The 18099-nt window shown below is 33.4% G+C and overlaps 1 protein-coding gene across 16 annotated transcripts in view; it reads left to right on the top strand.

Annotated features, from left to right (window-relative positions):
- LOC126759799 (neurobeachin) overlaps window positions 1-18099 on the top strand; it is a 624909-nt gene that overhangs the window by 537180 nt on the left and 69630 nt on the right. For 11 of the 16 annotated variants that reach the window (XM_050474910.1, XM_050474912.1, XM_050474911.1 and 8 more), the window contains 7 exons: window positions 1306-1425; window positions 1504-1650; window positions 3383-3842; window positions 4017-4111; window positions 13264-13404; window positions 15897-16036; window positions 17739-17952. In XM_050474910.1, coding sequence (XP_050330867.1) covers window positions 1306-1425; window positions 1504-1650; window positions 3383-3842; window positions 4017-4111; window positions 13264-13404; window positions 15897-16036; window positions 17739-17952 — 1317 coding nt within the window. The remainder of the gene's footprint in view (window positions 1-1305; window positions 1426-1503; window positions 1651-3382; window positions 3843-4016; window positions 4112-13263; window positions 13405-15896; window positions 16037-17738; window positions 17953-18099) is intronic. The other 5 variants (XM_050474915.1, XM_050474916.1, XM_050474922.1 and 2 more) reach the window with 1 other exon arrangement.

Here is an 18099-nt window from a genome sequence, read left to right on the forward strand (position 1 = left end):
ATTAATAGCTGAACTTAAATTCAGTCTCCACTATTGCCTTCTCTTCCAGAGGTGAGTAGGAAGGCGGTGAGATGGACAGGAACGCCGAGAAATGCATCTATATGGATGGATCCGAACAAGTTAATCGAATGATGAGTGGGAGTCTTTTCAGCACAATTATATACTACCAGAATCGCCTTCCGTCTACCAAACCACTGCAGTGCTTTCCAAGAGGAGATCACAGTAATTATAGAAAGCCTTCTGGTTCTAACATAGAAGACGCTCGCAACAAGGAATATATTTAAATATATATAAAGATAACCAAGCGACTTTGAAATCACTAAAGTCTTTTACGGTTTCATCGAATAAAATGAAAGAATGCTTTGCTCTGTTCATGGATGTGAACCTGCAATACGTTCCAGAACATAGTGTTATCCCTGGTTACTGTCAAGCAGATGAACTAGCCAGAACAGGCATCACCATACAAGTAGACTCCGGAAAATAGGGAATTTATAAGACTTTGGCTCAGGTTATATATATAGCTGAGTCTAAGTCTCAGTGGAGTCAATCACTGCCTTCACAATTGCCAAATCGGCAGACTGGGAAGACTATATGTACAATGACCTTTGTAGAAGCAGTCAGCACGAAGAAAAAGCTTGGTATAGGGAAAGAAATATCAGTCGAGGATTTCTTGGTTATGTACGGAGGTTGCACAGATAAAATTGTATGTACTTCATCAGAAGCACGGTGGTTTCACAATGGGCCTACTAAAGGCCTAAGCCTATTTCTTTATACCAAAATATTTTTACGGATTGGTTCAGTATCATGGACATTTTAATTTAAATACTAAAAATTCCGTAAAAATTGTTAGAGTAGTCGAATAGATATCGGAACAGTTTTGGATCGTGACTTTTTCTAGATATCGCTAAATACCGGTTTTCTCTCGGTTGGTTGAAAAAAATCAGAAATTTCGAATATCTGTTACATTAACTCTCTCCAAAACTCTTACTTTTCAAATGAGTCATATATAACTTTTTATCTTAGCGACTACGCCTAAATCAGAAATAAGTTGACCTAACTTTCAATGCATTATTATAAATTATATAGAATTAGATTAATAAATGAGGAATACACCACGACCTTAGGTCTATTGTGCCTATAAAGAATTAAAAATTCTCAAAAGATTCTGCTGAAACTCAAAGTTTATCCATGCAGGATTACCAATGATTAATTTTTAGTGACTTTGAAGCTGTTAAAGACACATTTTTAAAAACTCTCAAACTAGTCCTCAACTCAAACCCTATTTCACTTCTATTTTCATTGCAGTGGTACATGATTGCCATAGTGTACATATATAATCGTTGGACGAAAAGCGAAATAAAGTGCCTCGTTAATGGACAATTGGCGTCCAGTACCGAAATGGCGTGGTTCGTTTCCACAAACGATGTGAGTAGCAGCAGACAACTTTGTTAATTAACTTTAATTTTTTTTAACAAAATGTGCGTCAACGCTCTTTGCTTGCAGCCATTTGACAAGTGTTACATCGGCGCAACGCCCGAACTGGATGAGGAGCGTGTCTTTTGCGGGCAAATGTCGGCGATTTATCTATTCAGCGAAGCGCTGACAACGCAGCAGATTTGCGCGATGCATCGTTTGGGGCCCGGTTATAAGGTGAGTTAAACTAAATTTTATAAACAAATATATATAAAAAATTATATAAAAATAACATACAAAATATAAAACATAAAAAAGTGAAAACAACGTGAATTTTATATAAAAATATAAATTATAAATAAATTAATTAACTAAAAAATCACAACATAATTTTCAAATAAAAAATATAAAATTTGATAAACAAATTAAATATTGAAAATATTTGTAATTTTAAAATGTAGCATAACTCAATAAAAAAATTGTATGTCAGTAAAAAAAAAATCAAATAAATGAATTGAATATAAAAAATATTAAAACAAAAATTATTTTCAAATAAAAAATATAAAATTGGAATACAGAAAATATATGTAGTAAGAAATATTGATTTTAAAAAAGTAGGATAAAACAAAAAAAATTTCAAATTTCGGAAAATAAAATATACTTAAAAAATATGTAAAAAATTAAATAAAATATAAAAATTATCAAAATATAAAATTCAAATAAAAAAAAACATAAAATAAAAAAAAAAACTTAATAAATAAAATTTATAAAATTATAACTCATACAAAAAAAAAACATTCTGGAGTTTTGTACAATAAATAAAAAGTAATAATACATACTTTTAGATAAAAAATACCAAACAACAATAAAAATATAAATAAACACATTATTTCAAAATAAGTTAATTAAAAATGAGAATTATTTTTTTTATTTAAATAAAATTAGAAGTATTAAACAACTATTATGAATTAAAAATAAGTATTCTAACTGTTATTTTTTAATACCACACACTTAAAAAAAAAACATAAATAAATTAATAAAACTTATAAAATTATAACAACATTTTAACAAATATAAATTTGTATACATTGACATATGCCAAAAAAGTTAATGCTTTTTAAAATAGGAAATAAAAAATGTTAAATTAATAAATAAAAAAATTTTCGTGGGCTTGAAAATTTTTCTTCCTTTTTGAAAAATATGGCAAATATCCTACTAAAAAAATATTGAAAAAATAGATAAATTATTTAAATTACAAGTTTAGAATCAAATAATAGAAAAATAGGAAAACAATTAGTATTTTTTAAAATATAAAATAAAAAAAATTTAAATGAATAAAATAGTTCGAAAAAATGTTTAGTATAAAATTTAGTAACTATTTTATCATTTTTCAATATATTGCTTTTTTTAGTATTTTTTTCTTTTTCAAAAATAAAACAAATATCAAACCAAAACAAAATATTAAATTAAATAAATAAACCAATAAATAAAAAATTATTTCAATAAAAATTTTAGAATCAAGAATAAAAAAAAAATAAATAAATAAAAATATGAAATAAATATTTTTCAACACACCCGGCTTTTACGTTTAGAATTTGCGCGAAAGCCGATGTAAACTTTATTATCCTCAGTTTTGTTGTAAAACTATAGCAACGACAGCACAACTGTACATCAAAATAAACTCACCATTGTCACTTTGTTCTTTTTCTTCTTCTCTTTACGCGCTGCTCCTACTCGCTCAACATGCTTCTACTGCACATGCAAACAAAAAAAAACCAAAAAAACAAATGCAAATATTACAAACACACTAACTGTGCAAATTGTCAAAAAAAAATTATAAAATTAATTTTTCCACAAAAATATTTTAATTTTTAAATTTTTCTAATGCTAATTAAATTTGAAAATTTTTCATCTTCAAAATTTCTATTTTACAATTCGAAATTCCATCAACAACGCAACGCACACACAGTCACAATTCCGCTTCGACAACGAGTGCTATCTGAACCTGCCGGACAATCACAAACGGGTGAGTCAGAACAACAACAACAGCAACAACACTATATCGACGACGGTGCTGCTCGCTGAACAAGAGGCGCAAGCCATCGACTGGGCCGATGAGAAGCTCGATTTGAGTGCGGCCTTTGCGAAAGTACGTGCTGTGCTCTCAGCACGCAACGCCTCGGCCAATGCGGTGCTCAATGCGCTGGGCGGTGTCGTGGTCGTCGATCAGACGTCCGGTGGCGCTGCGGCCACGGCCGGCACAGGCGCCGCACAGCCGACAGCGGCGACGAACGCCAACAGCGCTGGCGGAAATAATACAGCTGCGAATGCAAACAACAATCAATTTGGCGGCGCTGCGGGCGCTAGTGACAACAACAAAATCATCACAGATCCTTTGTGTCATTTGCCAACCGGAAATACATCCTTTGGTATTTATTTGTTTCAATTTATTTGTTTATATTTTTATTGTTGCTTTCTTATCCATTCTTTGTTTGTGCGTAGTGATTTCTACTTAATTTTATGACATTTTTTTCTTTGTTATTTATTTTTATTTACTTAATTTTTTGTTTTTCTTTATTGCATGTGATCTTTTCTTTTTATAGAGCAATTGCGTCGCATTTCGTCGACTTCCGCCTCCGGTTTGGAGCTTTTGAGAGGATACACCAGTCAGACCGAAGAAATTACTCAGCTTAAAGCTGTAAGCATTTTTATATTTTTACATTCTTCTTTTCTTACATATTCATTTATTATGTTCTGTGTGTGAGTGGTTTTTCCTTCGCAAAAAAAGTTCACCGTTTTATTTTTTGCAAACGCTTATTAGCAAACTTTCGACTTGTAAAGCACAGTCTGGTGTGCTTGTATGGCTTTGATATACAAATTTTTGAGTTTTCGCTTAAATATTCGATTTTTTGCCTGTAGTAAAGCTTTAAACAATATTTGTCGAATTTAATAGTCGATAATGAGTTCTTTGTGCAGGGTTTTCAGTTTGTAGATAAACATCTTCCTTTTTTTGACTCCAGTTCAACACACCGCTTTCGTTCAATTACAGAAAATTAAAAAAAATATTTGTTATTAATTTCGATATTTGTTGTTTAAAAAATTTTCCTACGCTTAGCAAAAACAAACATATATTTTATACCATTTATACCATGGATTAGCGCAGACTTCGTTGACTTGTATAAAGTGCAGAAAAGCTTTTAACTATTAAACCCACTCTTAAGCAGCTTAAAATGTGCACTCATTTTCAAGGTCCATTGAAATTTTTTTTAAATTGTATAATATTTCAAAATTTATTAAATTTTTGATTTGGAGTTTCTCAACACTTTTATCAAAGTTGACAAATATTAATCATTTTTAATTTATTCAATTATGTTCCTTGCTAACTATACCAGTCTGAACTCGTCTTATTTCGCCTTCTAATCATATCCTTTGAACATGCCTAGACAAGGTAAGCATGTATAAGCCTTTAGAAAGGCAGATCCTGGTATGTTGATGGCTCTCAAATATTTAACTGTCGCGCAATTTCTTGAATTTTCGGCACAGGAAATCGTTAGCCGATGAGCAGTGCTACCGATAATATGCATCTTTTAGTTACATAATTTTTATAAGGCAAAAGACCTTCTTCACCGAAGTTTTGTGCTTATGATCTGTTTTCCATTAATTTTACCAAGAATCGCTCACGGCATTACCATTAAAAATATTTACCTCTCTGGGCAATAATAGCTTCGCATTACTGGAATTGACTTGAATTTTGGCTGATCAAAAAATAGTACATGGATTATCAACCTAATCTCAACGGGAATCCTTTGAGATATAACATTTCAGTCGACTAAAAGTTAATTGCAAATTTCAATTATTATTTTTTAGATAAGTTTTCAAGCACATGATTTAATGTTATGGCCAATAACTAATCTTTATTATAAAGATAAGAGAATAAGGAACGGCTGCAGAGAATTAATTTCAGTCGAGAGACGCAATTTTCGAACACTTTTTCAGGTCCGTGTGTCAGTAGGGACACACCGGATATTCTCTTCCAAGCCGTCAAACGTCTCGGGTTCTTCTAAGTAGACAAACATACTTCACTTAACCCTACAATGAATAGTTCAGCGGTGTTTAATTCCACGATCTTGCAGGCCATGCCACAGGCCCACAATGTGTGATAATGCGCTCACTAAAAGCATCCTTTATTCTATCTATAGTAGAGAAGGGTCGTCCCCATTAACACTCTCAGAAAATGTCATCGATAGTGTTCTCCATTAATGTAACGTTATTGTCAGCTTCATTGTTTTTTTTTTTTCAATGTGGAGCATGTCTCCCACCAAATACGACAATTTTGTTAACCAATTACCCATTCAATCATAAGTGAGTTTCATCACTGTCAAAGAGACTACCCATTGAAAATTCGGAATGGAAGGCAAATAAAAACACCCATTAAATACTCTTAAGGCAATATGAGCAAATAATAGTAAGACTTTGTTCACTATTTTAAAACTCATAATTTATTCTTCAAAATCTATGTCGTTCCCTCAAAGTAATCCCACATAGCTCTCACATACTTGTACCAACGCTTTTTTTAATCCCCGAAACAGTTGTTAAAGTAATTTTCCGGAATAGTCTCCAAGGCGCTTAGCGATTCACGTTTAATGTCGTTTATTAACTGAAATCGGTTTCCCTGGAGCAGTCGTTTGAGTTGCTGAACAAAAATCACACGGAGCAAAATCAAGCGAATACGGTGTTTGCAGCAACTTGGTTGTAAATGTTACGAAAAACTCACGAAGAATCAATGCAGTATGCGACGGTGCATTATCGTGGTATAAAAACTAAGTGTTGTCGGCTCACGTCGCATAACACATATATACTATTCCTTGCTGGCAGTTTGGCCGGTCGGAAGGAATTCGGAGTGCACCACACCTCAATAATCGAAAAAAGCTGTCAACATAACCGTGCTTTGATGTCGATTTTTCGGCTTCGACTCACTTTTGCCACGTTATTTGGCCGGCTGGTCTTCTGTTTCCAGATCGTAGGCATATATCCAAAAGTAATCGCCAGAAATAATACATTTCATGATATCTTGGTAGTCGGAAAACATTATTTCATAGACGTTAACGCGACGCTGCATCTAAAAAATTTTGTGATTTTGAAACCAATTGTGGTTTCAGTTTTCTTAGGGTCAAGTGATTTTTTATAATAGTTTGATCTGATCCTTCCGATATTTTGACGATGTCAGTAAGTCCTCTGACTTTCATTCGTTGATTCTCAGCCACAAATTCCTTCATTTTTTGACGTGTTGATCATCCCTTAATATTGATGGCCGTCCTGGACGTGGTTAATCATCAACGCTTTTCGACCCTCTTTGAATAATTTTTACTAACCAAAAACTCTTGCTAGCGACAAGCATTTATCACCGAAGGCCTTCTTCGACATTCTGCACGTTTCGGCACCAAAAATTTCATTCCGCACACAAAATTTAATGGAACTTCTTTGTTGAATAATTTCACTACATACTTCAGAAAGAAGAGCGTATACTAAACACTAATGATTATTTTGATGTGGCATTTGACACAGATGTTACTGACAGAAAAACTAAGAAGAAAATATTTCGACGAATGGATTTTCGCGTTAAATTTACATTAAGAAGTCCTACTATTTTTTGCCCACAACAGTATATAGCAGCTAATACGGTAAAATATTTAAAATTAGTGGCGTTTTGGCAATTTTAATGCTTTTGTGGAATTCTTTTAGGTTGCAAGCCATTTTAAAGGCAACAAACCAACCATTTATCGAAATAATAATTTAGGTTATAAAAAGTTTAGGATATGAATTGAGCTCTTGTATTAAAAAAATATCTTAGGATCCGTCAACTGTTCGCATATGCATCCAAGATTTTAGATTCTATAGCTTTAATATTGGCAGAGTTGTATTAAGTATTTTACTTATTTTGTACTTATAAACGCATGTTTTAAGCATATATGATTAGGAAAGTAGGAAGGAGATTAAACAAAACGAAATAACAGGTCTCAAAATGAAATTATAATCTTAATCTTCGATTATAGTGGTGATACGAAAAGATTCCCTTACTTAAAAAAAAACTAAAACTCAAAATTATGCTTTACATTGCAAAAAAAAAACACATTTTAATATATTTTACGGCTGAAATACGAAAAGTTAACTTCAAAATAATACTAAACATGTTCTACAAGTAAAATTATTACTTTTAAAATCAAACTTTAAAAGTGAGAACTACGGATAAAAGCAAAATGTTCTGAAATGCCTGCCGCGCCACTGAATTTCATTTGCATAGAAAATTTCTTTACACCCCCACATTGTTGTTGCAGTTGCAAGGCAAACGAAAAACTTTACAAAAATCATGCATGCACCTCAAGAGGCAAAGCAATTAAAAGTTTAACATAACCGTATCCCTGAAGCAACATGAATAAACAGATACATAGAAAGAAGGTAAGCCCAATAGAGAGAGTATGTGAGCAAATGTTGTGTAAAAGCAAAAGCGTGTGCAAAACTCTAAGCAAACGCTTATTGCAACAAATAACTTTCAATGCGAGAAATCGACTTTTTCAATGCTTCGCAGCAGCTCAAGTGCAAATGGGCGCCTACAAACGCACACGTGTGCCTGCTGCATGTGTCTGCAAGCGCATATACAAGCACAAGGATGCGATATTCCACTCACACTCTTTTCAATTATTGAAATTATTAGAGCATGAAATTCACGCGCTCGCAATTAATTGAGTTGCAAGGCGGCGCAGCGCAGCGTGCTGCCGCTTTTCCACATCATCATGCCGCTCAATCGCAAATGCACACGCATATATATATTTATATATATAGCAGAAATGTTGAGTAATTCACTTGAGTGTTGTAAATGTATTTGTATTACACTGACACAAGCGCTGCGGCCTTAACTCCCGTGTGTGTTGTGCTGCCAGTTGAATGCGCCACGCGAAGCAAGCTTTGCCTGCAACAACAACTAAAATTTACGTCCTTCAGTTGGCCTTTGAGACCTGCGCGCCTACCTGGAGCGTCTTGTAGGCATGCCACTGTGTCTGCACAGCTGCATTCAGTGGCATTGCAGCGGAAATTGTTAGCATACTTCAGGGCGCATAGGCGCACTGTGCGCTGTGAGTGCGAAACTTTAGTGATTGGTGGAGATTTTACTAACTTTCGGGGTGAAATTAATTTAATACGCAGGTAGTGTTGAACATACTACAGCTTTATTTTTATTTCAGCAGCGTTTTTTGTTGTTTTTGTGCAATTTCATTGTATTTACAATTATTTTCAATACTCTCAACAATTTCTCTACAGAATTCCAAGCATTTTTCAGCTCAACAATTTATATTAAGCAGTTAAGCTGTGGCAATTATTAATGTGTATTTTGTATTTGTAATATACATATATACATGGGCATGCACACTCACACACTTGTATACCCTTTAGAGATTTGTGTATAAATATGAATACAATTAACATGCTCTTGCATCGATTATGCACTCGAAAGCAATTAAGCACTTGAGTGCTTTGCAGCTTTTCCACTTTCAGCACATTGCCACACACTCTTCCTGCCACCTACAAGCCGCGCTCTGGACCGTTGTTTTGCCTCATAATTTGCAGGGCTTTGTTCCGGCTGCAGCTATTTCTGGTCTAATAATGCTAGCTGGGGCTTACTGCAAGCATTATACTTAGTCCAGCGTGAAATGCCGAGGAGCGGCAAATGGCAGCAGCAGAATTTGAAGAAAGCGGCTTATCGATTACCCATGAACACATCATAAACATATGTATGTGTACTTATATGAGTGCTTGCTGCCTGCATTTTCGAGTGCTTCAAAACAAAATGGGAAGCACAACAAGCAGTCAGCTTTATTGACGGCTTATGACATGCATGGCATCAACTGCTTAAAGTATTATTTTTGTGTGCATACATACATGTACATATATACAATTATTTAGTGTAAAATCGTTTTAAAAGTAGCGAGAAATTATTGAAAGTTTACTGCCCAACTACAGCCGCAAACTACTAAAAAGCAACCCCAAAAGTTTAGATATTTTTAGAGTTATTTTTTCCGTTTATATATGTACATACATTCATATAGACACTCTGTCATATTTACCGTTATATCAGAATATCATCATATTTACAACTATATAAACATAAAAATTTTAATTTGTAAGTTACGTTCGAAAAGTGGCTTCCGCCATAGCAACTATGACTTTACCAAGTACCTAAGTTCGAACCATCTTCCGACAAGCAGGCAAGTCTATTTCAATTACGACTATTTCTACATCAAGAAAAGTTCTCATAAGCTCATAGCCATTAGCCGTTTAAAGTCACTTTAAAACTTTTAAGACCTATTTTCTTAATTTCTATAGAATTAAAGCGTTCATTAGAAATGAAAGTAGAAATGCGTCCTAATGCCTGCCAAAGTTACTATGTATATTAGAATAAATGTAACAAGTCAATTGAAAAATCCCTAACCTACCACAGTAAAATACATTTTTTTGGCTAAACTCGTTTTTCTCATTCAACATATCTGTAATTCCCTTCAAGGGTGATGATGGCGACCTTCCAACTTTTGGATACCATTTTTGTAGTACGATTTGTTTTGCTTCGAAATATGCCTCTGTTTTGGCGATCAGACCTTCATTCCACAAAAATTTCTGCTCAGCAAGCATTCTTTTAAGATTTGAGAAAAGGAAATAGTCGCTGCGAGCCTGATCTGGAGAATACGGTGAATGCGGAAGCAATTCAAAGCTCAATTCAATAATTTTGCCATCATTTTCAACGACTTTTGACACAATGCATTTTCTTGGTGAAACAACCACTTTTTTTCTTCACATGCGGTCATTTTTCGACGATTTCATCTTTCAAACGGTTTATTAATGCTATGCAATGGTCGCTTTTGATGGTCTTTCATTTTTCAAGGTGTTCAATAAAAAATATTCAATACGCTTCCCAAAATACAAATGCCATAATCTTGGCAGTGGACTATTGCGTACTTCCACGCTTTGGAGGGGGAGTAATCGTGTGCGGAGCCATGTTTCAACCATTGTCCCATTTTGTTGCAAAAACGCGACTTTATAACGATTGAACATTTCCAAGCACTGCTTCTTATCACCAATTTTTCTTTATTTTTGGTCAAAAGCGACTCCAAGCTTTCACGCTGTCTCGAACAATTTCTCTCTACGATCATCCAAAATTATTTTTAAACTTTTTTGATATTTTCGTCGGTAACAACCTCTTTTGGGTGTCCACAGTGTTCACCGTTTTCGGTACTCATTGTATCGCGTCTAAACTCAAGCATACCAATCCTGGTTGATTTTCCTGCGGCATTATCCGGAAACTCGTCATCACGCCAAGATTGTGCTTCAACTGTATTTTTTCCTTTCAAAACGTAATATTTTATCAAAACGCGAAATTAATAAAAGTTGCTTCACTCAAAATGACATAATTTACAAACTAATGATCCAACAGATGTCAAATTTATACACGCGCTGTTTGGTGGTAACTCAACATCATAGCGGTATCTATGTATAGTACATACATATGTCAGACCGGAGACTTTTCAATAGATCTGTACTGGAGCCTTCCATTCACGTTGGTTAATAATAGCTTATATATTTTAATCTAATTATTAAAAAAGTCAAAAATAGCTTATAAAAATTAATTTTCCTTCAATAAGGACACCAGATACTTTTATACCTCTTTCGGATGATTCGAAATTTTTCGAAGGTATGTTTTGGTCTATTTACCAGTGTTGCAATTTAAGTGCTGCCTGTTTGTTGTAACAGCTGGTGTTGTTTGTTCGATTTGCTGGAGAGTATGTATGTTATAATTTGGGCTAAATTACGCTACATAATTGTGTCAGATTAACACTTATGGCAGCATACATTTGTTTAACATATAGTTCGGGCAAACCTCTCCTAACTTTTACTTGTGAATAAATGTCAAATATTGGAGATTTTTGATTACTAATTTTCCTTTTAGTATCATATCTTCAATAGTGCAAAAAAATGGTAAAATTTGTTTGTATTTCGTAATCACCAATATAACTGTGGATAGGTTAACTGAAATGTTTAGTTTGATTCACTCTAGTGTATCATGATATATGCCAAATAGCAAATTCGCTTTAAAAAACTTGTGGGTTTGGTCTGGTACTATGTGTGTTTCCATTCCATATGCGATTGAAAACGAAAATGTGTAAATTTTTGAATATTTTGATAGTTTATAGCTTTTAAAATACCATACCGTTCAATCAGCTCTGTCAGTCTATTTGTAAACGCATTTTTTCGTGATTATTTGGCGTCAAATGATCAGATCGCTATCAAATTGGTTCTGCATATTGTTCTCTATGGTAGGCCCAAAACGACCAAACTTTTAAGTAATAATAAATTTCTTAAAAAAAAAAAAAAATGCTGCATTATGGTCCATTTCTAATTTTTTTCGGACAATGGTTGTGCGGATAACATCTTCTAGAGAAAGGCTTAAAACACAGACAAGTTCGCAAGTTATTATTGTTTTCAGCCGAGTTAAAACACGAGTGAGTCGAAAATACATATAAGTATGCTTATATGAAATTTCTGTAAACAGCGAAATAATTTTAGTTGTGATGCACAGCAGTCGAATTTTTAAAAACTCCCCAACTAGTTAACGTTTAGCAGAAAAAGTTACGCAACTTTTATTTGTATTATTATTTTTTTCATTTTAATCATTTTTTTTTATTTAATTTTTTCTTTCATTGTTTTTATGAAGTACGTAAAAGAAATATATATATATATATATATATATATATATATTATATACGAATGTGAGGAATTTATTTTTCAGTTCACAAATAATTGTCTTCAATTGAGAGCCAGGGTACACAACGCATTGCCAAAAAAGTGTAAAAAATTTTCAGCAATTTTTTACATGTACGGCAACGCCTGCTGACATTAATGACATATTTACTGGGAAATTTTTTCTATGCAAAATATAGTCAAAAAAGCCACTAGCTCGCTGTAGGTGGCGTGAATGTGTAAAATTTTATTATTATTGTTATTGTATGGCCAACGCAAGAGTCAATCAAATTTTTTTCGTGACATTTTTGTTGTATATTTTATTATAACTGCGTGAAAGTTATGATAGCGCATTTCATAATTTGACACTCAATTTTTTTATGTAGTGTAAATTTGAATTGTTTACCGTTACACGCGCACTTGTAATAAAATGAAATTTTGTTTTTGCAATTTGTACTTTTTTCGCAAATAGTATGCTTTTCACCACGCTAGCAGCTTTAATTTAATAGGTGTATACCGTTATTTCATTTAATTCTTTTATAACTCTTTGCCTTTGTTTTTGTTATTTTTGTCTTTTTTTAATTACCAAACGAAATCAAGTGTTTTTTCCTCAGCAAAGTAAATGTTAAGTGACAACACACATAATCAATGCAACTGTACAGCAGTGTCAAAACAACAAAAACAAATAATAATAATAACAGTAAAGTAAGAAAACAAAAACCAAAAACAAAAATGAGCAGCAAATCGAGCTGAGCCGCACCAATTCGCAAGCGCACCGTCATTTTACCGCCTAAACGTCCAACGATTTGTGTCCTTCAACTGCTTTAAAGCATTATTACTTACTTACATACATACATACATATGTACATGTGTAAAAACATTTCGTGTATATACATACATGCAACACAAGCACACATATTTCTATCATATTTTTTACTAATTTGTTCCTTTTTCAAATTATTTTCAATTATTTTTCGCAACGCTGTGGCAACCCTCTTGTGCGCTTATATGTACAACGCAACGAAACACACATATACACACGTCTACATGCATATATTGGCGCTGCAGGTACTCTACGATGGCAAATTGTCAAATGCCATCGTCTTCATGTACAATCCAGTGGCAACCGATGGCCAGCTGTGTCTACAATCCGCACCTAAAGGGAATGTTTCATACTTTGTACATACACCGCATGCACTTATGTTACAGGTGAGTCGAGCGAAATGCCAAAAAAATGCTATTTTTATATAACTTATCTATTACTTATCATACCTATATAATATATGCTTATAATAAATATTTAATAAAATGCTCTCCGAAGGTAGGGAAAACTAGAAATAACGCTTACTTCGGCTTCACCGTATATAAATTGCCTTCACAAGCAAAGAGTTTTCAATACAAGGACGTGATTCCGATCGTCAGTTTGTATGACAGCGATATGATATAGTGTAACGATGTAGAAAATTTGTTCGGAGATTATAGCGATATCTTTAACAAACATGCGGGTCAAATTTCGTGAAGTTATCCTCAAATAAGAAAGTTTTCCATACAACCGCATACAATTGATCCTTCTGCTTGTATGGCAGCTATAGGCTATAGTAGTCCGATTTAGAAACTTTTTTGGAATATGGTAGCGTTATGTTAGCAAATATTACATGTCAAATTTTGTGAAGATATCTCTTCAAACAAAAAAGTTTTCAAAACAAGGGCTTGATTTCGATCGTTCAGTTTGTATGACAGCTATATGCTATAGCGATTCGATATCTGCGATTTCGACGAATGAGCAGCTTCTGGGAATGGGAAAAAAGTGTGCAAAATTTCAGTTCAATATCTCAAAAAATAAGGGACTAGTTCGCGTATATACAGACGGATAGAGAAACATGGCTCTACAGAGTCTCCGATATTTCCATCTATTTTTTCTATTATAGATACTTGTATATGGTCGTTAAGATTGTATGTAAAAACGCTAAACTGAAGCTATTCAGCTCACTCTCTTTATATCGTAAGAATAATTTTGATTAATGCTACTATATTTTCATCAAATCTTGACGGTTCTTAAAGTCAACCAACACAAAGGCGTCTGTTGTTCATTTGGAACTAGTGACCTTAGAACCTTAGACCTAACCTTAGAATGAACCTTACATTATGCCAGAGAGCACATTATAATAAGTATATTTTTTTAGAACAATTCTGCCCAGCTAAACCTTTCTATCTACGAGTCTGAACTGAAGCAACCTTTAATTTTTTGTGATAAAAACTGTTACTTCGTCAAGTTTCTTCAAGAATATTTTTGAAATGTTTTCTTGCTGTTTCAACAAAAACAACCTGCGATTCTTGATAGTTCTGCATCAATCTAGTGTTTGCGATTTCATGTGAAGCCTTTCAGACCTTTTGGCTTTCAGCGTTAATGAAGCTTAATCAAATTACAAATAACGCACTAAACGATAGCGCCAGGAAAGAGTTACGAGGCTCTAGGAACTTTTACAACTTGAGAAAATGATAGCTGAACAAAGTGATGTATGCCACAGCAGTTGGAAAGCGGCCAGTGTTGCTAATGCATTTTTCAGCACATATTCAGCTTAAGAGAGCAGCGGCTGAGTTAGCGATTAAATGCCAAAGAGCTGTAAAAGCTTTGTAAGCAGTTGCTTTCAATGGAATTTAACTCAGCTTTTGGTCTAAAGCAATAGGTAAATCTGATATGTGTTGAAAGGCATATAAGATAAAAAATGTGGAAGATGTAAGATGAAAGTAAATATAAAATATCAGTCGCTCTAACATTTTTCTCAAATCTCTGAATAATAAATGAAATTTAAGTTGTGATTTCAATTTTGACATTTCATACTTTATATCGGGTGATTTTTTAAGAGCTTGATAACTTTTTTAAAAAAAAAAACGCATAAAATTTGCAAAATCTCATTGGTTCTTTATTTGAAACGTTAGATTGGTTCATGACATTTACTTTTTGAAGATAATTTCATTAAAATGTTGACCGCGGCTGCGTCTTAGGTGGTCCATTCGGAAAGTCCAATTTTGGGCAACTTTTTCGAGCATTTCGGCCGGAATAGCCCGAATTTCTTCGGAAATGTTGTCTTCCAAAGCTGGAATAGTTGCTGGCTTATTTCTGTAGACTTTAGACTTGACGTAGCCCCACAAAAAATAGTCTAAAGGCGTTAAATCGCATGATCTATCACAAAATTTGTATTCAATTATTAATTTTTGATGAGAAAGAAACCGAGACTTATATAAATATGAAAAGTTTACTTTCAACAATTCGTTTATATGTATATGTAAAAACATACTAGTATGTATGTATATGCATACCCATTCCCTCATAAAGACGACACCCACACATATGCGTACATGGAATATGATGAGCTATGGAATATGACATGAATATCCTCGCTAAGTTACGCATACATATGTATGTGCTACAGTTTGAAGTTGGAGGTGTGACATGAGGATTTCTGAATGTTGCAAGGAAAATATATATTAATCTATTATTGCAACAACTTTAGCTTCTAATGCATTTTCATTCTTTATATGTACATATTTTTCTTCTTTCTATATATAAAAATTTATCTTAGTATGTTTATCTCAAATGTATATGTGCACATGTATAATATATACAAATTTATATCAAGTTGTACTCACCGTACTCACCGATCTGTATACTCTTTTCTTCTTAAATTCCATTTCTGCAGGACGTTAAGGCCGTCGTTACACACTCAATACACTGTACATTAAATTCCATTGGTGGCATTCAAGTGTTGTTTCCGTTATTCTCGCAATTGGATATGGCGCATGAGGGCATAAGCGATATTAAACGCGATCCAACGCTATGGTGAGTAAGCTAAAAATATAAAATTAAAACAAGAAATAATATAGAGCATGATATTCAAATCAAAATTCAACTTAATTATTATATCTGCTGCCAGCTGCATTTTTAATAAACTTATAATGGTTAACAGAAGTTTTAATCTCACAGCTAGATTTTACAAATTTATAAATGCGATAAATCGTATTTCTAGCCATTTCATATCATGTAGAGATAGACAAACGATTGCTGTTCATTAAACCAGAAAAAAAACTCACAAATATCCAAATAATATTAAAAATAACAATGCTATTGGCTTTCTTAGTCAATGAATCAATCGAATTGGATCGTATAGAGGCATTTCAGGACTTTCGTTATCACCATAAACCATCCGCCTACCATGTGCAGGCTTGTAGCAATCCACTAGAATGCACACACAGGCCTATTTTCGTGTTCTTCCGCCATAACGCGTCATCAAGCGGCCGAAGTATGTAAACTAGATAGGTGAAACCACATGAATCATCTAGAGGGCATTCAGGGCTTTCATTTGACATATCAAGCGCTATGGAATATGACCTTCAATAACAATTCAATCAATGATGTCCAAATTACAAAAAAATCGCCTAAAACCTACTCATTTGTACTGAGAATACTTAGTTAATAATGGTTTTCTAAAAGATCCAATTTTTTGTGTTCGTGTTGCCCGAATTGTTCTCTGTGAACAACCAGTTAATAGTATGTCGATATCTGATACATTTTTAGATTATGCGGTTCAAAAATATTAAATTCTTTCGATACTCGGTAAAAAAAATTTCATTTAGAACTGCTACCACTAACTTCAAATAAATAGCAAATGTCTGAAGCGTATATTTTTCTGCCGTAACCCTAAATGTATGCTTTGATTTTCAATTGGTTTGCACAAAATCTTTTTAAACCTATAAAATATCCAGCCTTTGAACCTGTTTAATGATTAACCTTAGGTACATATGTTAAAATTTGTAGGTAGTCATGTTAGAATACTCCATACTAATCTACTGCTGATCTTGTGATCTGAAAACTGCACCGAAACTTCTTGAAAAATGTCTAAGTTGAATTCCTGAACCCTCTAAAACGGAGTTGGATCAGTTCGACCATTTCCAAAAATGCATTTAAAGGGGCAGAAATATTTAAATATTTGGAAGAAAAAGTTAGTAACAAGTTTTTCAAAACCATCTTTGTTTAACTGAAATTATTGCAAAATAATTATTTTAGTACTGATCGTCGCCAAAAGTTTAATATTGAGGTGAATCAAAGCATCCTTATTGCATGATATATATAGTTAGGCAAAGGTAAACCAGTCTTCAATAAAAAATATACACATACATATAATATTTCAAGATTATTGAACATCCCTAGTTGTTTAAGGTGAATTGATCTGGGACCAGGTTTCCAAGAAGAGCTACTTCTTCTTCAAAAGCATTTGAGTTCATTTTATCAGCACAAACGATGATTCGGAGCTTAAACTCCTTTTAAGTTCGGCCTACGCGTACCCAATTGTAGCAGATTTAAGCATCAGACCTCTTTAAATATTATCTTATTTATCAAAACAAAAATAATTTAATAATTTATTTGGAAATTTTAATGAACAAGGAATTATAAGAACTCATAAATTTACTTTGTTATACCTGTAACCCCAATCAGAACTTTTCTAAAACACCCCATGTCAACGCTTCCACACTTCTCCTTGCAGTTCCAAACTTTTGGGTTTCATTTGTGAATTAGTCGAAACATCACAAACCGTACAACAACATATGATACAGAATCGTGGATTCCTAGTCATCTCGTTTATGTTGCAGCGTTCATCGCGCGAACACTTGACGCTGGAAGTTTTGGGTTCATTTCTGAATTTAACCAAATATTTGGTGACATGTCTGTCGGCGAATAGTGATTTATTGCTGAAGCAGGTGAGTTTTGCGATTTCTCCAATCGTATGCAAATAAGACGACAATCGGCCGTTATTTATGGCCTTTTATTAACAGTACCAGTATGTATATATGTATGTATTAAATGCTTATTAATATATGTATGTACATTTGTGTGTACAAAAAACT

The sequence above is a fragment of the Bactrocera neohumeralis genome, chromosome 5 (assembly GCF_024586455.1).
Source record: "Bactrocera neohumeralis isolate Rockhampton chromosome 5, APGP_CSIRO_Bneo_wtdbg2-racon-allhic-juicebox.fasta_v2, whole genome shotgun sequence".
NCBI lineage: Eukaryota > Metazoa > Arthropoda > Insecta > Diptera > Tephritidae > Bactrocera > Bactrocera neohumeralis.